Source organism: Micropterus salmoides, unplaced genomic scaffold, assembly GCF_014851395.1.
Source record: "Micropterus salmoides isolate LMB-PRFRI ecotype aquatic unplaced genomic scaffold, ASM1485139v1 Ms_hic_scaffold_15, whole genome shotgun sequence".
Classification (NCBI taxonomy): Eukaryota; Metazoa; Chordata; class Actinopteri; order Centrarchiformes; family Centrarchidae; genus Micropterus; species Micropterus salmoides.
In genome coordinates, this window is record NW_024040596.1 from 17,617,942 (window position 1) to 17,640,685 (window position 22,744).

Below are 22,744 nucleotides of genomic sequence, written 5' to 3' on the forward strand. Positions count from 1 at the left end.
GATGCAGCAGATATGATAGGAGCATTTTAGGGAAGGTGGTGACCACTCTTATCATGGTGAGTATATTAAACACAATGAGGAATGTGAAAAGAAGGAGTTACAAGTCCTGCAAAGGTTAGTTCATGTTTACACAAAACCTAGCACCTCATTCAAATCCAATTCAATTAGGAAACCATGTCCTGTCAATATGTAATTACCCCCTGTATTGCTGTTACTCCTTTATTACCTCACTGAAGGGCTTTGGTTCTTTTTTCCAAAATTCACATGGGAGCACACACTCACAGACATGTGGACGCACAAAGCTATATCTGCAGGTTAATTAGATGGTGATAGATATCATCACAGGTATGACATAAGGTTTATTTGCAAGGGAAATGGGGGAAATGTAGCCTTTATTAAATGTCTGCCTCGTGCCCACAGGAGGCCTCCTAATTGCTGCCTGAGACATACAGCAATTTCCACCCAATTTACTTCTGGCAGGCATAGTGTATACTGCACTCTTTGCTGAATGCCCACAATGCCAGGTAGGCGTGCCTACTTCACTTAGCTGACTAGGTCATCACTGTACAATCTCACTAAACCTTGTTGAATGACACTAGCACTGCAGCAGCTCTTACCTTTTTAATTACAAATCAGCATGAAAGGACAAAACAGGTGGTTTAATGATGTACTGCACTGACAGGTAACTTCTGGCTGCATTTGCCCCCTTCTGGGTTTAAAATGAAGCGTTGCTATTGTGTAGCTGTCCTCTCTGGCTCAAAGCAATGCTCTGTCTCCAAGGTGACAACACATTTACATTGTAGCCATGGACACCACATCTATCACCTTGTGCATGTAATTCAGTGACTTGCAAATCAAAGAGGCATCACTCATGGTGACGAGATCAACTACGCCTTTCACAAACAAAGTCAAAATGCAACGATAGAGACTTTTAACAATTACGACATAAAGTCACAGCACCAGTGATAAAAGATGCTGACTGACAGAAAAATCGATGTGTATCAATAGCTTGCCCATTGGGGGCATGGCGTGAGGTGAAGGATAAGCATGTCCCTTGGTCTGATGATATGATATTCCCTGCCAGCTCATCACATTCACTCCTAGCCCCGTTGCAGCTCTGACTTTGTATTATTGAGCTCGGGCCCTCCAGCTGTTTAGAGCTCTATATTTCAAGTAATTGAGTCGGGGCAATACAAGAGTGGAGCCACAGAGTGTGCGTGTGTAAGTGTGTATGAGACTTTGACTGTGTGTATGTAATAGATGTTTTGACTGACATGTCAAAGGTAATTGAGTCGTAGGAAAGAGAGAGTGAACTTGCCAGCTGCCAGTCTCTTATAAGCTGAATCCATCAGAATGCAACACTCCCTATAACCTAAAGAGACAGGTGTGCATGTGTGTGTGGGCTATAGAGTCTGAAGACACTGCACCTCCTACCAGGCAGGGTTACAGCTTTTGAAAAGGCCACTGCACTGTGATCCTGTGTTATTAGCTTTTCCCTTATTTTAAAACATCCTGAATAATGAATGGAGCTTCAACATGGACATAATCATAAAGTCAATCTGTTCAAGTTGAAAAAAATAAAGTCCCTCATCTCCTCAGTCTGGATGATTTAGTTCAAAGAAACACCTTTCCCTTTAAACGCAGTTTTCTGAGTGGATTCTTACCTAAAATGGAGCTCTGTGATGGTTTTAAGAACAAAAAATGAAAAAGATTAAACATCTGCACATTTGCCAGCACCTTTTTGCGTTGCTCCTTGTTGCGATACAAACAACAGTGCAAGTTAAACTGAATATCAAATCCTAACATTTGCCTGGTAGATTGACTGCAGGACATCCACTCTATAAACATTATCCACATATTTCTGTTGAGATAACAAGTTGTCCACCTACCTACAGTATATGGGCAGTTATCATACAGTAATGGTCACATCATTGATCATTGACAGTATAGAAGCACGCTCCATCTTGGCTTTTGATGCTGACTTCAACTCCACAGAATCAAATCAACGAACCTCAAGGACAGAGCTGAGCGGCCAACAGCTGTGCTAGTCTGGACATGATCTGTCGGTCTCCTCCAAGGTCACAGTGTGACAGTGTGAGCAAGATGTTAAATTCAGCCTAGAAAAAGAGATACACATCAACAAATAATATTCAAATGTTTATTTAAGAAGCCTTTTGCTTCATATACCCCATGTTATGTTTTTTTTATTTTCTTCAGATTATTTTCATAGATCATAAAACTGTTGATTGTATGCACTCATTTATCTTGCCTTTGTTTGTTTTGTTGACCTCACCTTATACAAGCAATTGTCAGAGCCTATGTCATTATTCCAGATAAACAGGAACTGAGATGAACATTGTGTGCAGGTTGACATGCTTTCTGCCCTTGGTGTTCTTTCATCGGGGGACATTTCATTCAAGGACATTTCTCTCTGCACCCTACTTGTCAGCAGCCCAGAGTATATGGCTGTCACATCTACAATTTGACCCACTTTAGTACATTGTGAAATGTGTCAATTCTAACTCCACCAACACTTCAAACACAACAACACATTTTTACAGCAGACTATAAAAATGTCAATTTATACTTTGTTTTAGGATCATGTTTTAGGAAGTGAAAGGATTACAACCGTCTTTACCTTTGAGACCCTCGTTTATCTAGCTTTGAGGCCAGTGCTGATTCTTGGAGGACTATCTCAACATCAAAAACACAAGTAAGAAAATAACTACTTCCTGTCTAGGCTTTACGTCATGAATGAGTTATAGCTAAGGTAGCCTGTCTATTTGTGCACTATATCATGGCAGTGTTGATCATTCATAAAGCATCCCATTAACTTAAATTTAGGAGTTTACTTTTAACCTGTAAGATTAACCTTTACTTCTACTATTTTCTTTGTAAGAGCAGCACCTGGTGGGCAAAAATCGAATAGCATGTGCAATAGTGATTGCCTAACTTTATATCAGGCCACTGCATCTTGCTTCCTTTAAACATATTGCTCTATTTGGATTAGGCTTAGACTATGGGAGTGTAGTTTATGGATTTGCAATCAAAAACTGCACTTGTAGGATTAGATGTGATCCAGGCCTGGGCTCATAGATTATGTATGGAGCAATATGTATACCAAATCCACCTACCTCAAGTACATGACACCTTCACATAATATTCCAGCATCCTTTGCACTATGCTCCATCACGTTGTGTACATGTATGCTTGTATGTGTATGTGCACCGGTATATCTCATCTACCTCCAACATGTACATAATAATAATAATAACAATTCTGGTAATATTAATTTACTCCTGCATCCTTTGCAATCTGCTCATTGCACTACTGCACTATTGTCTCAGTCTATCCATTTTGTTTTTGTTTATAGTGTGTATATACGTGTTCTCTATACTGTAGCCTGTGTTTGACTACTGTATTATTGTGTTATTGTATTATTGTACAAGTAAGCACATCATGAGCATTGTACAATCCAGAGTCAAATTCCTCTTATGTGTACGCATACCTGGCAATAAAGCTGATTCTGATTCTGATATGAACTGCAGCTGTGTGTACCACTGTGCTTATGCAGGAATTAGCTCCTAGTCAACTATTGGGAGGAATTTAAGAAGTCATGGAGATAGTCACTCCTGGACAGTAGATGCAGCAGCAAGAGACCTGGGAGTATATGAAAAGGAGTTTTGTCCAACTGTGATATGGTCTGTAATCTCTGTGTCAGAGTTCTGATAAGTGAACAGCAGGATTGAGCCCAAATGCAGGACATTGGAGAGCGGACTGAAGGTGCAAGGGTTTTAATCCACAAAACACAGAAAATCAGGCCCAAACAACAGCACAGAACCAGGCAGAACACTCCACACATGACCGTACACAGACTGACAGAACAGACAACCATTTATACAGGGGCAAACAAGCTGGGTGGGAGCACAACAGGTGACAGAAAAACTCCAAACATGATAGGAAAACAAGTATCAAGAACACAAATTCAAAACTAACACTCAAAACCAACGGACAGAGTCAGACCAGGATCGTGTGTGGTTACTAGAAACTCTGTTGGTACATTTAGACATACTTAAAATTAAGGCAAGAAATAAAAGTGCGGATTTAGTAAATGTGTTTTATAGTTACAAAGAACATAAATATATACAGTATGTGCAGGTTTTTACCAATGCATCGAAAGATCCAATAGGCTGACAGATAATACAAGTGTTGCAGTTGCAGTTCCTATTCACAGAGTGAAAACACTCTTCACAATGCTCTAACCCAAATAATGTTGAGTTGTACCCCATTTTGATAGCTTTAGCATGGGTTGGGCAAACCAAACCAAACAAAGCTCTAGCCTGTAGCGATGCAGTCTCTGCTCTGTCCTGCCTTAATTCAGATGCATCTAGCAGGCCTAATTGTCAAAAAAATGGCAGTACATTCAAGAGTAATAAAACAAGGCACTGTGGTTTCACATTCATTTGGGTTCCTGCTCATAGGGGCATTCTGGGTAATGACAGAGTGGACAAACTAGCCAGATAAACTGTTAAAAAAGAATACAGAGACTTAGAAAGGGAACTGTATGGAAGAAAATGAATAAAGAGTGGCAACGGCACTGCGAGATAAGCAGAATACATTTACACTCAATTTAAAGTAGTTTAGGTATTGTGAAATCACAGAGGAAATACAAAAAGGAGGTAATAATGACATGATTAAGAGTAGGACGCAGTAATCTGAACAGCAACATCACATTATAAGGAAGCATCCGACTTTTCTTTGTGAACATTGTCAGGTACCAACAGCTGCAGAACATATGCTTGTCATTTGCAGAAAATACATATCAGAGAGAAAGGACATTATGGGGGAAAAAAGGTTAAAACCAGCAAAGCAAAGATCATACATATTGGTAATCTTCCTAAAGAAAACAGGAGGACTGATGGTAAACATCTGATGAACCGGACATTGTAGGAGTTGAGTAACTCCAGAAGATGGCAGTAATGCAACACCAAGGATGCAGGCTGTCGTCAAACCTGATAAAAGAAGACGAAGAAGAAGGAACCTTGGAGCTGAACAAGCCTAACACGGAAGTCATGAAGGCTAAGCTACTATGCTAACCGGCTGTGTAGCCGGTTCTTGCTGACAGTTACTCACCTCCAGTTAACTTTAACTGTAATTTACGTAGCTGCTACAGAGGGGGATGGCAATCAGTGCTGTCTAGCTGTTACTATTTAGTAAAACAAAATAAATCACGCAGCTGAGGCGCTAAAAAATGAGAGAAGGGTGAGTATCTGTGACTGCTATAACATTACTGATGGCACTAGCATCTGTGGGATGATAGCTTGATGGTTAGCATGTTACGGAGCTAACCTGCGGCTAGTTAACTATAGCGTTAATTTTAATATGGTTTAGTTCGGGTTTTATGGTCAGTAACTTTAAAACTTGTTGTATCACCGTCTCTGGGTTGACAGCTTGTTTTGACAGTTTAGAAAAACGTTGCGTCGTGATTGCTGCCCGTAACGTTATATGTTAGTTAGCGTTAGCAGGCTAACGCTAACTGTCCGAGCACTCCTAAAGTACCGTTATGTGCTTTTCACCAGGCAAGCATCAGTGGTCACGATCTTTTCCTTGTGGGTGGGGTCAAGACATTTTTCAACCTTGTAAAATTTGTACATGTATCCTCAGTTTGTTCCCAGCAACATTAACGTTAATGTAATATAACGTTACTCCCTTAAGTGCTCATTCCTGGTCGCGTAGAGCTCCACCGCTGCAAGTAACATTGCATCTGTTTCCATTCTGCTCACATCTGATTAGGTGAAGTTGGCTGAACACACCCGATCCACCTAATCAGGTGTAAGTACAGCAGGGAAATATGGAAAATGTGTTGTGATTGGGCCATCCAGGACCTGGCGTGACCACCACTTCCATCTGCTTGATGTGTTGTGAAGCGTTGGTTGGGAATGATTAAATTGCAGTTGTACTAGGCACTAGTCAGATTGTATTTTGTATTCCCCCGAACACAGGATGGAAATGGACAGTACTGTTCCCAGTAGCTAAATGGTTTGATTGATTGACAGAATCAACAACACAAAGGGCTTTTTATTAAGTTATGACTGATTTAATCAATTTATGGCTGTTAGGTGTCAAACCTTTAAAGCCTTTAATGGTCATTGTGTAAGGTCGTTTGCTTTAAAGCAATCATTTGCCTAAGTATAATATGTATTGACATACTGCTTAATTAAATGTTTATTATTTTTTGCTTTTTTTTTCAAAACGAGTCCCCTTGGGAGACAGTAAAGAAAGTGCCACACAACCATTAACCTCGCATCTGATCAGATATGTTAAACATTTTCAGAGGTGATTCAATAAAGTACGTTTACATTCATTTTTAAAGGGTTACACTCAGAATTATTAAATAAACTTTCAGTCATTCAACTTAAAAGCAAGTATTTTTTACGTTTTCCATATACACCTTTTACTATTTGATTAAATTGTATTGTAATAGGGTTTATATAATCTACAAAAAATAGCACAGATTGATTTAACCCGTAGTTAGCTAGGCAGAACATTCCACAAACCTTTATTGAGTGCATCCACTGATTGGATGAACATTATCTTGTGGTGATAATCAGTCATTTCTATCACACAAATACTAGATATTTAATTGTTGCAGATTCACAACTTTTCTAAAAAGAATTTGTTGCAAGTTCTCCTACGTTGCCTACGCCAGCTTTAACTAAAACTGTTTTTCTAAATACTTTCCATAATAATTTACATTTATATTTACCTACTTTCCCCTCTCTCCCCTGTACTTTCTTTGGTTGTCTGTGTATTTGCAGAGTGTGTGTCGTGTGACTCAGCTCTTGTGAAGCAATGGAGAAGCCCTGGAGGCTGTGGGGGGCAGTGGAGCGTTGTACCCTGACTCTGGCCTCTTGGTCCTGGGGTGCTTGTCGAGTCTCCCTTTTGGCCCTCATCCTCACCTTCCACCTGTACGGGGGATTCTTTCTCCTAGCTCTTATCCTAGCCTCTGTGGCTGGCATCCTCTACAAATTTCAGGATGTGCTCCTCTACTTCCCTGACCAGCCCTCCTCCTCTCGCCTTTATGTTCCCATGCCAACAGGAATCCCACACGAGAATGTGTACATTCGCACCAAGGACGGTGTGAAGCTTAACCTCATCCTGCTTCGCTACACAGGAGGGGACACGCCTCCTGGTGTCACCCCTGGCAATCAAAGCAGCCCCACTTCCTCTGCTCCACCTACCATCCTTTATTTCCATGGTAATGCAGGTAATATTGGTCACAGGGTGCCAAACGCCCTGCTGATGCTGGTCAATCTGAAAGCTAATGTGGTGCTGTTGGACTACCGTGGCTATGGAAAGAGTGAGGGTGAGCCCAGTGAGGATGGGCTGTACCTGGATGCCGAGGCCACACTGGACTATGTCATGACCCGTCCTGATCTGGACAAGACTAAGGTGGTGCTATTTGGCCGCTCACTGGGGGGTGCTGTGGCTGTGCGCTTGGCATCAGCCAACCCTCACCGTGTAGCGGCCATTATTGTTGAAAACACCTTCCTCAGCATCCCACACATGGCAGCAACACTCTTTTCCTTCTTGCCCATGCGCCTGCTGCCCTTGTGGTGCTATAGGAATCAGTTCCTCTCCTATCGGCAGGTGGCGCTGTGCCGCATGCCCTCTCTGTTTGTGTCTGGTCTGTCGGACCAGCTCATCCCACCTGTCATGATGAAACAACTGTATGAGCTGTCTCCTGCGCGGACTAAACGCCTGGCTATTTTTCCAGAGGGCACACACAACGACACTTGGCAGTGTCAGGGCTACTTTGCTGCTTTGGAGCAGTTCATGAAAGACCTGCTGAAAAGCCACGCCCATGAGGAGAGTGCTCAGCCCTCCGCTAGCGTCACCATTATCTGAGCCAGGGACTGTTGACTACAGGTTATGAGCTGGAGAAAGTAAAAGCTGTCACGGAAATTGATTAAATGAACTTTATTGATGTTTGGAAAGAATGTAAATTTTTTCGATGCTTTGTCTGGGGTTTTATTTTATTTCACTCTTTATACCTTTTGTGTAAATGTAACATTTGTTGATTGATTGAACTATTTCAAAGTTTTAATAGGGAACAATCCCCTCATGGGTTCTTTTGTGTTGCAGCTAGGAATGCATGTATTTATGACCTTAAATGAATGAAGCCAGATCATACATGCCCACACTGCAGGACATGTCATTACCACAAAAACAATTGCCGTAATGGGTTTACTGAAATTAATTAAAATCACAAACAATTGTTTATAGTTAATTACCATATGAGGACATAGACCTACAATTTTTGAGTGAAAACTGATTACTACTGGAATTCAAATTATACTTCTTCAGATATTCAAAATGAGACTAGTAATATGGAAGCCTGTGCTGTGTGTGTGTATATATCTTTGTTAATACACTTTTTTGTTCAGATTTCGGTGTTATGTAGGTGAATGCCTTCTGAGCAATACCTGGAGCATAAGGATGTGTTTGTCCTCTCTCTCATTTTGGTGAGGAATATAAATATTGCAGCAGCTTGGCATGATATGACATTGTACTGATCAATATTTATTCATACCCTTGAAAGTTTGTCTGGCACAATAGCATAGAAAATGTGTGCTGTTGAAACTGTTGTATTCAGTCACAAGAAAGTGTTGGCTGAGATGAAGTGGTCGGTACTATAATGTTGACACAGTTGTTACTTCCGGCTGTCAGAAATAAGTTCTTGAGATATTTCCTGTCAAAACGCTTCTGTTTCAGTGCGATTGGGATAAGCTAGAAGATATTTCTCCCCATTTCTGTGTCCTGTTAAAACACAACAAACACACAGGATAGTCTACTCTCAAATGGGCTCATTGGCTATTGAACAACTTTGCCTCCTGTAGTTTGGTAAGGAGCATTTGCTCTGTGTGTGGTTTGTTATTAAATCATGGGTGCAGATTTCTTTACGTCTATCTTTGTACAACACTAGAATACATATACCCATGTGTACACTGAAAGAGTTATTGGTCACTGCAATCCTCCTTTCATACACACTGTGAAGAGATCATTTTCTAATGTTAATCCATTGGATGATATTGGGGAAATACACACGTACTCAAGGTTAAGCAGAAGCTATTATGAGCAGTCAGCAGGCTGAGTAAGATTAATTAAGTGGGTATTTTCTAAGGTAAAGTCTATAGAGAAGATTTCCTGTTTGTGTTCCTATTCCTCCACTTAGGTCAACAAGGAAATACAGTGGTAAATTCCAAGGAATATTTTGTGTGTGTGTGTGTGTGTGTGTGTGTGTGTATATATATATACACACACGTGTGTGTGTGTTGTTTTTTTTAAGCATTTCATGGATAAATTATTAGTCATTTTATAATGTTTGTTTTTTCTTTTAAACAAGTGAAAAACTACCCAATATATTTAATTTTGAAATGTTTTTAAAACATTTACTAAAAGCACATGGTATGAATATGCAAAGTTATTCAAGTGTAAATTATCTTTTTAAATAAAACAAACATAAGGTGGAATATACATAGGCGCAATATATTCTTTGGCACATAATGTCCACTGGAGTAGACAGATGTATTTTCAGTCACGGAACAAAATGTAAAAAAAAAAAAAAAAACAGAATTTAAATATGGCTAAAAGTATTTCTATCATCCTATTTAGTTGAAAAATATGTTGTTTTACTGTTCTAGATTTCTGAGAATGAAATGTTTGTGCAGTTATTGCTGAGGTTCTTGGTGCATCTCCACTTCCCTCTCCTATTTTGAATTTTTGATGCAGTATATTGAAATGACAGAGATAATAATCAAATAGAATTGTAGAAAATGCTTTGGGGGCGCCATGAGGTGGTTGGGACATGGTACTAAAACTTACTGTCCACTGTAGTGGACATCATGCGTAAAAGGCTTAAGTTACTTACTTTATTTATCTAACTTAGACAGCTGAAGCCTCACAGTAACTTAAACTGAACTTTAGAATGAATGTTTACACAGAAAGAGGACTGGAGGATACTAATTGCACAAGGAAGGGATTTCTTAATGGCCAGTGCAGACCAGAGGAATGCTTACACTTACTCTTTCATCACACACACATATGGGCATGTGAGTATTGTACAAAGATAGTTTTGCAAAACGTGTGAGCATGTTTAATCAAAAGTTGTGGGTTTTTTTCTGTTAGCTATTATCATCAGCGTCATAGTTGTTAATTGGATGATTCTAGGTTCTCACCTCACCCCATGCTTTTGTGACAACATTGCTTTACTCACTTGGAGGGCTTTTAATGAGCTAATTAACCTTTCCTGCGCGTCTTCCAGGGAGTAGAGCAGAGCCTGGCGATTAAAACACTGTTTATCTGCTCCTACTTTCCAAATGCAGCATGCAGCACTGCAGTGGTATCAAAGCCATTTTAATACAGATCTCCTTAGCCATATTTGATATTGTTTGTAAACAGTACGCTACACAAAATTTAACAAACATCAAAAGACCACATTTGTTTGTGTCAATGTGATTACAACTATGGCCTAAAGGCTACTTTGAATGTAAATTGTGGTCTCAGTTAAACAAGTGTGCTTTATAAGAAATGTATAGACCGTCTTTTCTCCCATTTTGTGGCACAGAAGAGTTTCAGACATTTTTGTATTATACCAAATCCACGAGCTGAGTTAGATGCATTCAACTTAATGATTTTTATGCCAACATATGTCTGCAGAGCACATTGTGCAATCTGAATTCAACCTTGTACATTCTACATTCATTTACTGGGTCACACTTTATTTTACACACTTCCACTGTTGGTTTGCATTGCATCCTCTCTTCATATAAGAAAAGATGCAGGAACTTTTCGTCATTCTCTTGATTTATTTTCGTTGCTGGCTTAAAGCAAAATGAATAACTAGAATAATGGGGGATTTGTCCTAGCTAAATGTATTATTGTTGTTCAATTAATTTATCCAGTTGATGAAAAGATATGGAATCACTGAATGTCTGTCCATTTTTTAATAAAGAAAATAATTGTGGTATTGTACAAAAGCTTGTGAATAGAGGGGAATGAATGCAGTTGAAATCATTGGAATTTGTATGTGCAATCTGGCATGTGATTACGCACATTTGAACCTGCACAGTGTTGATGTTGTTTTTGTACATCTACCATGACTTAAGTGACTCCACACTCACAAAACATTGATGGGATCTCTGAACAGTCACACATCTGAATGATTCATCTTTAACTTTAGTATGGCGCAGTCAGTTTGAGGGATTTTCCATTTTAGATCAATGTTTCTTTTCTATTTCGAAGCAATGTTAACTTCTTTTGTAAACACACATTTTCACTTTCTATTTTCTGTACGGTTACATGCAATAAATTGATACATTAAATGTGCTTGTCATGATTGATTTTTCTGTTGTAAACAAGCTTTTTTATGAAACAGTTCCAAATTCATCTTCATTTAACTTGTCATAACTTCACTTTTTATATTCTGGGAATCACTGTTTGTATGTTTTGTTATGTTATGTTGCCATTCCAAGTACTTTTTGCACTTCCTTCTTTCAGTACATGTTGGCTGTCAAATTAAAATTTAAGGGTGTTGTCTGTTAATACTGTCTATTTCTCCTTCTTAGTCTGAAAGCTCTCTCCCATTTCCCTAACAGGTTGTCACTTATCCCACTGCCAAAACTGTCCTTCCTGTTTCTACTCGATCACATGAGCTGTTTGTTAGAATGTGGAGAAGCTGAATTTTGTGTTTTATCTCTTTGAAGGAGCAAGATGAAGAGAAATGGGCGAGAGATTTGTCAAGGCCGCTGGTCAGGCAGGAAGCTGTGAGTGTGGTTAGCTGAGAGGAACTACAGAGGGGAAGCTGTTATGCCTTTTTTTTAACTGCATTCATACTGCGTAGTCCCCCAGACTGAACTGGAACTGGCCACTGAAGGACAAAAGAAAGAGTTAAGGAAGTTTTTAGATAGGAAAAGTAAAGCCGGAGACTAGAGAAAAACATTGATGACAGAAGAAAACATACACCATTCCTTCCACAAGTGTCAGAAGAGAGGCAGTGTAGTTGAGGCCTGAGACTGGTCATGCTGTCAGTGTGAGCTCTGGGGATATTGTACTGTATGGGCCCAACGATGGCAGTTTTGGCAGGTGCGAAGCCTGGGACTGGACAAAGGGCAGGTGAAGGGAGGCTGTCCTGGCCAGTTTTCCTGCTTACGCTAGCTGCTGTCACCTCCTCCTCTCTTTCAGCTTTGTCCCTGTACCAACTGATGGCTCTCAGAGCTGAGGTAGAGGGACTCAAATCAGAGGTCTGTCGCAGGAGAGAAGAGGGACAAGATGCCAAGCAGGCAAGCCAGGTGAGAGAGTCCTTAGGGCATTACACAAAACACTCCATCTGCGCAGGATTGTAAATACAAGCATTTTACCAGCATGCATTGCTTTTCTAAGGACTTATTTTTGTCTGTTCAGACTGAGAATATTGGTAGCAGGAGAAACATCCAAGAGCCCTTGCACCAGCCTGAGTCTCAACATGCTCTACCCTTGATAAGGAAGAGAAGACAGGTCTCCGTAACAGAGGCATTGGGTAAGACATGGCAGGCTGCACTTGAGCCTGACAGTTCGTTGTTTATGTATAAGATAGACAGTTATTAGTTTCTTTAGTTTGCCTGCAGGGCAGGATTGTGTTTTACAAATCTATCGGTTCAGTTGCAAAAAGGCTGAGTAATGTATACTGAATACATTTCTTGTTCTTAAGGTGGTGATCAGTCCTTTATCATTAATCAATCATTCATTATTATTATGATTGTTGTAAGTCAGTTTAATTTATCAGAGGGCTTTATGGTCTGTTAACACCCTCTATCCTTACACCCTTTATCCAGACGAGAAAAAAAAACTCATTGTTCACTTCAAAACAGACAACAGCCAAGTGTGAATGATGAGCTTTGGTGATAACCACATGAAAAAAATAAGAAGTCTGAGGTGGTGAGGTAATGCTAGCATCTGTCAGTGCTCACTCTTAAAACTAATAGCACGAATGTGCTCACCATCAGCTCAAGCTATTTAACAATACCCAGGGTGAAATATTTACAGTAGACCGCTGCGGAGTGCAGAGTTTCACCCACAAAGGAGAAAGAAAAGGAGCCGAAGCAAAAAGAGAGACAGCAATGTGCAGATTGTAAGAAAACTGCAGACCAGTTTTAACATTAGGTCTAAATTTCTCTCATGTTTTGTCACAGTTTCTCAGCCTTGCCTGCAGTTGTTGGCAAACACTACCAGGAAACTCTTCAGGAAAGGTACAGGATGCCAGGCCTTGGTTATGATAGTTTGGTGGTTTATAATAGTTTTTATTTGAATTTGATGTAGGTTTTATTTACATTTTACGATGTAATTGTATTTTCTGATTGGACTTCACAGGTTTACATTAGTAAATATAAGTATTAATAAAATCTATTTTTGGCTAAAATGTATCTGTGCAGTGACTCCAGTAACTTACTCGAAACAGGGTGAATGTTAGCTTTATAGCTTTGACATGTTTTCTGATATATTCTTATTTTTTGAATCAGACATTTCCTCGATGCCGCACATAGGTATCCCTTGGCAGGCTGGGCTGAGGAGAGGCTCTGCCCTGGAGTTATTTAGAGACAGGATATTAGTCAATGAGGAGGGCTTCTACTTTGTCTACAGTCAGGTAGGTCTTTTTGTTGTCATTTCATAATTCCTCCACAGGAGCGCGCTGCTAGTCTGTTTGCCAATCACCAGATTTTACATAGGAGAGGAACACTGCATACATCACAGAAAACAGGGTGTGATCGATCTAAGCATGCAGTTTCTTAACAGACCTTGAAGAAAGGTCAGATAAAGAAGAGAACATGCAAATGATGTGTGCACAATAAATGAAGTAGCAAATGCTGCACCACCCACATTTGTACATGGTAAAACCGAAACCTGGGCTATACCTCACAGATTTAACCCAGTATTTTGGATATGCCCAGGTCTACTACATGGACAGCACCTTTGCAATGGGTCACGTTGTGATCCGGTGGAAGAAGAATGTGGTGGGAGATGAGCCTCAGTACGTGTTCCTGTTCCGCTGCATCCAGAACATGAACACTGACCACCCTTACAACACCTGCTACACAGGAGGTGAGGCTTTGTTATTGTCTCTGTCTAGCTATGTTCACCCTTTTTAAAAACAGCTGTTACGGGAGGTCAAGGAACATGTTAAACTCTTTACTCAAGCTCTCAAGCATGTGTGTGAGTATGAGTATGATTGTGTGTGTGTGTGTGTGTGTGTGTGTGTGTGTGTGTGTGTGTCAGTAGCTTGGTATGGGTTGGGGAAAATGGCCGTTCAAAGTCTGTACATTTGCATCCCTCAGGTATTGTGAAGCTGGAATTGGGGGACCACTTGGAGTTGCTGATCCCTCGTTCCACAGCCAACGTGTCTCTAGATGGAGACTCCACCTTCCTGGGCGCTTTCAAACTGGCTTAAAGTGTGTCACCCTTACTTTGGACCCTGAGGGACGTTGTTGTCTAACAAACTGTGTAACAAGGCACAGTTCTGGTGACCTCACCTGACCTTGGGTGTTGTGAGAAGAATACAGCAAGCAGCCATTGTTGGGCTGGCTGAATGATTGACTGTGTGACTCCTAGCTTGTTCAGCCTGAGGGACATAAAGGGGACTATGAGTAGATACCAAAGTCTTCTTTACTCTTAAAAATAAATGCATCTTATAGCTACAGCCATATTACGTTCATTTCTACCATTCATCAAGACAAGATGTTAGAATAGAGAAACTGTCATAATCAAGTAGTTTTTCTTTCTTTAAATAATCACAAATACATATGTGAAACTCTTCTGAAACTTTGTCCAACTTGTAAGAAGTGTGTTTCTTGTGTGAAATAATTCTCATACTGTTAAATCATACAATAATCTTTGCTCCTGTAGCAGCAGAATTACTGTGCCACTGAGTTATTCTCATATGCTTTCATTATTTTACATATTTGAACATAAACATTTGTATGCCATAATTTCCTTCACATTTACCTATATATGTCTGTCTGACAGAAAATTCAGATGCAATAAAGTGACACACAAGAAACTTGCACAAGAAATGACGTCATCTGGAATCTGGGTGAAGGTTGTTGTTCCTTTGTTGGCCACATGAAGGAAGAACTTGGCAGCAGAGAAATGAATCGAGCTGAGGTTGAGCAGGAACAGTGGAAATTAGGTAAGGGAGCCTATTTTTAGATTGAGGCAAAACTATATAGGCACATGACGTGCACATTCAAAGGAGCTGCTGCTCAATGAATGATTAATGCCTGAGGACCCTGGAGGAAACAGTGAAATAACCTCAGCGGATGATTCTTCAGTTCATATTATGTTACATTAGTGGCAGAGGGACAGTTACACCTCTGGCAGGGTTCAGATACATTTTAGTCAATGGATTATCATGACTTCCATGACTTTATACAAAATTTCATGAATGAATAGATAATATGTACTGAATAATAAAATATACAGTGAACAATATTTCTGGCTGCATTTGGGGAAGAAACAACTAACACACTGCTGGAAGTTCCCCATTTCTGGATACAGAGGTTTGTTCGGTAGTTGATATTGATGTCTGTGTTGCCTACACACAGAAAAAGACTGTACTTGCTTGCACAACAACATACAGTGGGTACGGAAAGTATTCAGACCCCTTTAAATTTTTCACTCTTTGTTTCATTACAGCCATTTTCCAAAAATCAAAAAAGTTCATTTTTATTTCTCAGTAATGTACACTCAGCACCCCATCTTGACAGAAAAAAACAGAAATGGAGAAATTTTTGCAAATTTATTAAAAAAGAAAAACTGAAATATCACATGGTCATAAGTATTCAGACCCTTTGCCGTGACACTCATATTTAACTCAGGTGCTGTCTATTTCTTCTGATCATCCTTGAGATGGTTCTACACCTTCATTTGAGTCCAGCTGTGTTTGATTATACTGATTGGACTTGATTAGGAAAGCCACACACCTGTCTATATATAAGACCTTACAGCTCACAGTGCATGTCAGAGCAAATGAGAATCATGAGGTCAAAGGAACTGCCTGAAGAGCTCAGAGACAGAATTGTGGCAAGGCACAGATCTGGCCAAGGTTACAAAAAAATTTCTGCTGCACTTAAGGTTCCTAAGAGCACAGTGGCCTCCATAATCCTCAAATGGAAGACGTTTGGGACGACCAGAACCCTTCCTAGAGCTGGCCGTCCGGCCAAACTGAGCTATCGGGGGAGAAGAGCCTTGGTGAGAGAGGTAAAGAAGAACCCAAAGGTCACTGTGGCTGAGCTCCAGAGATGCAGTCGGGAGATGGGAGAAAGTTGTAGTAAGTCAACCATCACTGCAGCAATCCACCAGTTGGGGCTTTATGGCAGAGTGGCCCGACGGAAGCCTCTCCTCAGTGCAAGACACATGAAAGCCCGCATGGAGTTTGCTAAAAAACACCTGAAGGACTCCAAGAGGGTGATAAATAAGATCCTCTGGTCTGATGAGACCAAGATAGAACTTTTTGGCCTTAATTCTAAGCGGTATGTGTGGAGAAAACCAGGCACTGCTCATCACCTGTCCAATACAGTCTCAACAGTGAAGCACGGTGGTGGCAGCATCATGCTGTGGGGGTGTTTTTCAGCTGCAGGTACAGGACGACTGGTTGCAATCGAGGGAAAGATGAATGCGGCCAAGTACAGGGATATCCTGGACGAAAACCTTTTCCAGAGTGCTCTGGACCTCAGACTGGGCCGAAGGTTTACCTTCCAACAAGACAATGACCCTAAGCACACCGCTAAAATAACGAAGGAGTGGCTTCACAACAACTCCGTGGCTGTTCTTGAATGGCCCAGCCAGAGCCCTGACTTAAACCCAATTGAGCATCTCTGGAGAGACCTGAAAATGGCTGTCCACCAACGTTTACCATCCAACCTGACAGAACTGGAGAGGATCTGCAAGGAGGAATGGCAGAGGATACCCAAATCCAGATGTGAAAAACTTGTTGCATCTTTCCCAAAACGACTCATGGCTGTATTAGATCAAAAGGGTGCTTCTGCTAAATACTGAGCAAAGGGTCTGAATACTTATGACCATGTGATATTTCAGTTTTTCTTTTTTAATAAATTTGCAAAAATTTCTCCATTTCTGTTTTTTTCTGTCAAGATGGGGTGCTGAGTGTACATTACTGAGAAATAAAATGAACTTTTTTGATTTTGAGAAAATGGCTGCAATGAAACGAAGAGTGAAAAATTTAAAGGGGTCTGAATACTTTCCGTACCCACTGTATTTTGAAGTCAGGGATCAAGTGGTTCTTTGTTGGTTTTAAAGCTTTTGTGTGTTTTTTGACAAATGCAGACAACAAAAAACATTTTGGTGATCCAACAAGGAAATTTCCAATAGTTTGGAACCAAATATAAATAATCTTTCTGATAATTATGCAAATTTGAAAATATCACAAGGGCATCTGTCACTAGATGTGAGTAGTGGTTTGGGTCAGAATACCCAAGGGACATCCTCCCCCACCCCAATATGTTTCTATAGTGTGATTTTTATTGATGTGTAAAAAGTAATAAAAGACCACGATGTCTGAAAGAATGAAGACGTTATATCATATTTCAATACAAGGACATGAATGACTCATTCTCTGATAATGCTACTGGCTTATTCGTATATACTGTAAATAATGACTGAAGAATAAACAATAATTTAAAATGTTCAAATGGTGACAGAATTGAAAAACAGTTTGTTATTTTGTTTAATTTCAGGGCTGAAACCTCATCAAAGTAGCCTATTTAAATTTACATTGTCTTTTAAAAAGATGTTATTTCATTCAGCGTAAAAGAGTAGCCCCCACCCATCATATCACAATACAACAAGATCTCCCCCTATATTTCCCCAGATAGAGAGACATCTTGGGATATTTTTCAGCCAGATATTTTCTAACATGTCATTTTTGAAGAGATTGATATTTAAATATTTTTGTATTGAGTTCTTCCCCACTTGCCACACTTCGTCCTGTCTGTTTCTTCTGCTCTGTCTCTCTCTTTCGCTCTCTCTCTCTCTCTCACACAGGCCTTCTTTCTGTTGGGGCAAAGAGTTAGACAAAGCCCAGTGGGTGGTCACTTCTTCACTAGGCATTTTACCCTTGGAGTCATGGCTCCATTTGACAAGAAGAGAGCCCAGAAGAGGGGGAGGGAAGAAGAAAGTCTAAAATAGAAGGCTAAGAAAGAAAGATTTCAAATAGACTTAATGGATAGCAATAGCCATGAGTGGAAGAGCAAGCGGAAGGGAAGAGAGAGGCTATGAGGCTAAAACAGATCGAGAGAGCAGGCCAGGCCCGGCGTACTACAGCCATGGAAGTCTGAGAAGCTCTTTGATGGTCTGGTAAACAGAGCAGGCGGCTGTACAAACACCAGAGAAAAAGAAGACGAAGGAGAGGGAGGAGGGTAGAAGAGACCTCTCCTATAAATGTGTCAAGCATGATGCTCCCCCTCCCTCTGGGGCCAGAAATGTCTTTGTGTGGTGCCATGGTGATGGCTGGTGTGTTGGCGGAAGCTGATGTCATTGTGGGCCTCGGCCCTCAAAAGAGAAACCAGCATCTGACCGGCGAATCAGGAAATGAGCCCTGCTGTGTACACATGCTGGCACTGTGTACAGTTCACACACTCACACGTTGCGAATACACAAAGTCAAAGTACTGAACATACAGAAAAGCTGACGGACATACATCACTGTAACAAAAAAAAGAAGGGGCAAACATAATATTTACAACGATTCAGTTTTGTTTGTTTTCATTCTGGTACTAGTTTAAGCAGAATTTGCATTTGAATATTTAACATATAATTTAAATGTACTTTTTAGCTGGAGTTGACAAAAAACATATAATAGTTGTCACACTAATATCTGAGTGTAAAGACTTCAGACCTCTTCTTTAAAAACTAGGCAAGACAAAAACAACACAATATCTTTTCCTAAAATCACAGAATATTTTGCTTGCTTGTAAGAGAGAGGTATAAATTCAGGGGAACCATCAGTCCCTGTCTGTCTCCTTTATTCTCCCATTTTTCAGACTGCATCCCTTGTGTTAAATGTGGACCTTAGCGTCTCTGTGTCCCCATCTGCCCCTGTTTGGGAGCTCTCGCACAGGTCTGACTGATGACAGGGGCAAAAGGTGATCCCTGCATCCTGATTATAAAACCCAGCATGTTCTGTTCCTGCAAAACACACGGCAGCGTTTGCAAGTAGATATAGACACACACACACATATGCATACACGCACCTTCATTGCCTCCCCAAAATACATTCAAAATGTACAGCGCACAAATTGTCTCACTGTACTTCAGTGTACTACATGGTTGTTCCATGTATGTACTTCTCTAATGTTTGGGGATTACTTTGATCTGCTACAGTCAGTCCAAAGTAATCAGGCTGATCCAGAGCCATGCAGCTGAACTGGCAGCAGCACTGCATGGATTTCTCATTTAAGTGAGGATTTGGTTTATCAACAAACTGGATTGGGCCATCCGTTATTATTAAGTCTGAACACCACATACCGTGCTTGCCATGCTGCAGATTCAGCTTGAGAAGACACTAATTGTTTTTGAGCTGAAAAACGTGACTGACCCAGCAGAATGAGAGGTTTATTTGCTCTTAACAGCGTTAAAATTAGATGTGGTTTTGTTTTTTTCCTCCCCTGACTGCATAGGATCTACTGGAATATAAGCTGATCTATAATTCATATGGTTCTGCATCTGACTGGAATCAAACCATGATGAAACGGCAGGCTTGCAATATGCATCTGTGCAAGAAAAGTAAGAGCAGATTTAAAAGTTGCCTCTGTTTAAGCTCATCTTGATAGATCTTGGTTCTTCTTTTTCTCTGGCATTTCTCTGAAGGACATCAGCCTATGACAGAGGAAAGGAAAAACATCAAATGGATGAGAGGAGGGACGGATTTTGGTTTGCCACAACTCTGCCCCCCTTCCTCTCTCAATATCCTGACTCCCACTCTCTACTCTGCTTTATGGCTCCAAGATGGAGCTTTGGCTCACACACACACCCACAGAGCCAGCAACATTTGTCTAGGGCTGTTTTTGTGTTGTGCTAAAATGGCCTTATTGTTCCGCTGTTTTTTTCTTAGTGTTTTGTTAATTTAACCACATGTGATGCATGTTGGTATGTTGTTAATGTCCAGTAATTTAGTGACAAAAATGTAGCAGAAATGGGGAAAATATGGTTTTGGAAACATGTTACGTTACTTGACATAGACATTATGGTGCTTTGAGCTAAATGCTAATGTCAGCATGCTAACATGCTCATGTCAATCTGACAATGCTGATGCTAAGCAGGTATAGGTATGTTTACCAAGTTCACCATCTTAGTTAAGTATGTTAGCGTGCTAACATCTGCTGGTGTTTGTTCACACATTGAAAGTTTGACCTTGACCTTCTGATGGCACACGGGGGATAACCAGCATTTGGATTCATCCTCTGGGGACCACAAATTCTGTACAAAATATCATGGCAGTGAGTCCATCTAATAGCTGTTTATAGGTTTCCTTAAAAACCAAGCATGTCAACCTCACAATGGTGCCACAGGAAAAACCTAAAAATAAAAAATGGGCAAGAAATAACTGACAGATATGAACTATAATATATAACTTTAATACTATAAATCTCTGTCTATGTCTATGCACCATTCAGTCTTTGTCATGCTGATGAAGAACACAGGAGAAGAGCACCAAGAGATGAGCATAAACGGAGAGAGGAGTCGTGAAGGAAGGAGTTAAGGGGATGACAGGAAAGGGGTAGTTGTTCTCTTGCTCTGTGCTGCTTTTTTGTCCTCCTGTTTTTATTATATTGTTTCACTTTCAGTCCATTGTTTGAGTGTTTGTTTCTTCCCCCCGAACACTAACCCACAGCATGCACACACATACAATTCAGGCGCAACGGTCCTGTGTCACTCATTCCTGCCAGCTGCTTATGGGCTTGTGATAAGCAGTTGTAATTAGAGATTTAAACTCCCACCTCACTCTCTGTTTTTCTCTCTCACAAACACACATGATCACTCACTGACAAACTCCTAAATCTCTCTTTCTCTCTATCACTGACTCATGCTCTCTCCCCCTTTCATCTTCTCCCCCTTCATACACCCAAACTGGCACACTCCCCTCTCTCCTTTTCTCTCTAACCCTCTGATGGGACGTCAGTGGAGGATTTTAGCCTATGGGTGTAGATGTAGAGAGAGCTGGGAGTTGATTTCTTTCTCTCTCCCTCTCTCTCTCTCTCTCTGAGTTGTTTCAGATCTTTGCAGCTGAGATCAGATAGTCTCTGCATGTTGTTTCCTAGCTGGAAAGAAAGCATCAAGAACTACAGGGGGAATGTCACAGTGAGGTAGGGTGCCACTCGTCTCCTATTTGTCTGTGAGTGTTGTTTAGCTGTATGTGAATGTGTGTAAGTTTCTCTATGTTCACCAGTCGCACACTGTTTGACCATTGGCAGTTTCTTCTCAGTGTGATTTTGAATGCTTGATTCTTTGCATAAATGTGTTTGCATAACTGAACAACCATCTCACAGGGAGTGACATAAATCCAATCTTTTCCAAGGAAAATAACATTTTTTCTTTTTAAATGGCCACTGTCTTTGTTCACTGTCTGTGGACTGGCCTTTGTTTCTTTCTCTTTTTTTCCCCATCTTGCATGCTGTTGTTTGCCCTGAGATGTTCCATGTGTGCCGGCTGGCAGCACAGAAAAGGCAAAACAGGTTTGTTGGCTTGTTCACTGCACACACAAACGCACACTCCAGAAATCCTTTTGGGGTGCTGAATGTCAGTTGGGAATTGTCCCAGTTTCAGGGGACCTGGAGCGGCTTTCACCCAAATGCCGTGTGGTTGTGTTATGTGTACAGTGAGAACCGATTTTACAATCTGAAAAGCCTTTTCTATTTGGTGTGACAGAACGTAGCTGAGTAACAAACAAGAACATAACTCTGCCTGTGTCACCCCACAAAACTCTGCTTTTGTTTCACAGGAGCTCACAGATGGGCTCATCAGGGGGCTGACGGCTATGTGTTAGTTTGTTGGAGTGTGTGTGAGCACGTGTGTTGAACCTGATGGTGTTAAACCCTTGGGACGATATGATGCAGGGTTGTAACTGTTAAACACTGTTTAAAAAATCCATCATGGTGTACTGATGTACAAGGAAGACCAGCCATTTCAGTCACAGCTCCCCTTTCAATAAAATGTGTGTGTGTGTGTGTGTGTGTGTGTGTGTGCTACACCCATCTGTCCTCCTGTTCAGCTAGATTATGCTGTGTTGGTCTCTGGGTGTAGCCGGCAAGAGGCTAATGTCTGAAAGCTGTAGTCTCTTGTTCTTTGTCAGAACTCAGCCTAGTCCCCTGTGCTGTGGTCAGCTGCTGAGCCACATGGTCTCAAGACTTTAGTCACCACCCTCCCTGATAATTATGGGTTGATTTACGAGCTATAGAGGATGATGACGAAGAGTGCAAGGAGGAGGACAGGGCAAATAAGACGGCTGTGCAAAGACCTTTCCAGGCAAGAAAACTTTGTGATGGATCTGCTGCTGTCAAAGCTCCAGAGGTGCCCTGTTTCACTCATGTAAAGCGGGACCACCGGCTGTTTTGCAATGCTGAGGCCCTGTGGCTTTGGCAAGATTTAAATGACACCTTGTATGCATGATTAAGGAGGGGAATGCTTGTTCACACAGG

The 22,744-nt window shown here is 40.8% G+C and overlaps 2 protein-coding genes across 5 annotated transcripts; both read left to right on the forward strand.

The window, feature by feature from the left end:
• Positions 1-2,694: 2,694 nt before the first annotated feature.
• abhd13 (abhydrolase domain containing 13) lies at positions 2,695-11,384 on the forward strand. 3 transcript variants are annotated; one of them, XM_038720724.1, is made up of 2 exons: positions 2,695-2,713; positions 6,819-11,384. In XM_038720724.1, the coding sequence occupies exon 2, from the start codon at positions 6,853-6,855 to the stop codon at positions 7,906-7,908; it is 1,056 nt and encodes a 351-aa protein (XP_038576652.1). In that variant the 5' UTR covers positions 2,695-2,713; positions 6,819-6,852; the 3' UTR covers positions 7,909-11,384. The 3 variants fall into 3 exon arrangements, with proteins under 3 accessions (XP_038576652.1, XP_038576650.1, XP_038576651.1); XM_038720722.1 differs by lacking the exon at positions 2,695-2,713 and adding an exon at positions 5,044-5,262; XM_038720723.1 differs by lacking the exon at positions 2,695-2,713 and adding an exon at positions 5,814-5,832.
• Positions 11,385-11,790: 406 nt separating this feature from the next.
• On the forward strand, positions 11,791-15,108 carry tnfsf13b (TNF superfamily member 13b). Of its 2 annotated transcripts, none has more exons than XM_038720726.1 (6): positions 11,791-12,350; positions 12,463-12,577; positions 13,230-13,286; positions 13,581-13,681; positions 13,986-14,136; positions 14,370-15,108. In XM_038720726.1, exons 1-6 carry the CDS (start codon positions 12,117-12,119, stop codon positions 14,480-14,482), a joined length of 771 nt encoding a protein of 256 aa, XP_038576654.1. In that variant the 5' UTR covers positions 11,791-12,116; the 3' UTR covers positions 14,483-15,108. The 2 variants fall into 2 exon arrangements, with proteins under 2 accessions (XP_038576654.1, XP_038576653.1); XM_038720725.1 differs by having other exon boundaries at positions 11,796-12,350; positions 13,557-13,681.
• Positions 15,109-22,744: the final 7,636 nt, after the last annotated feature.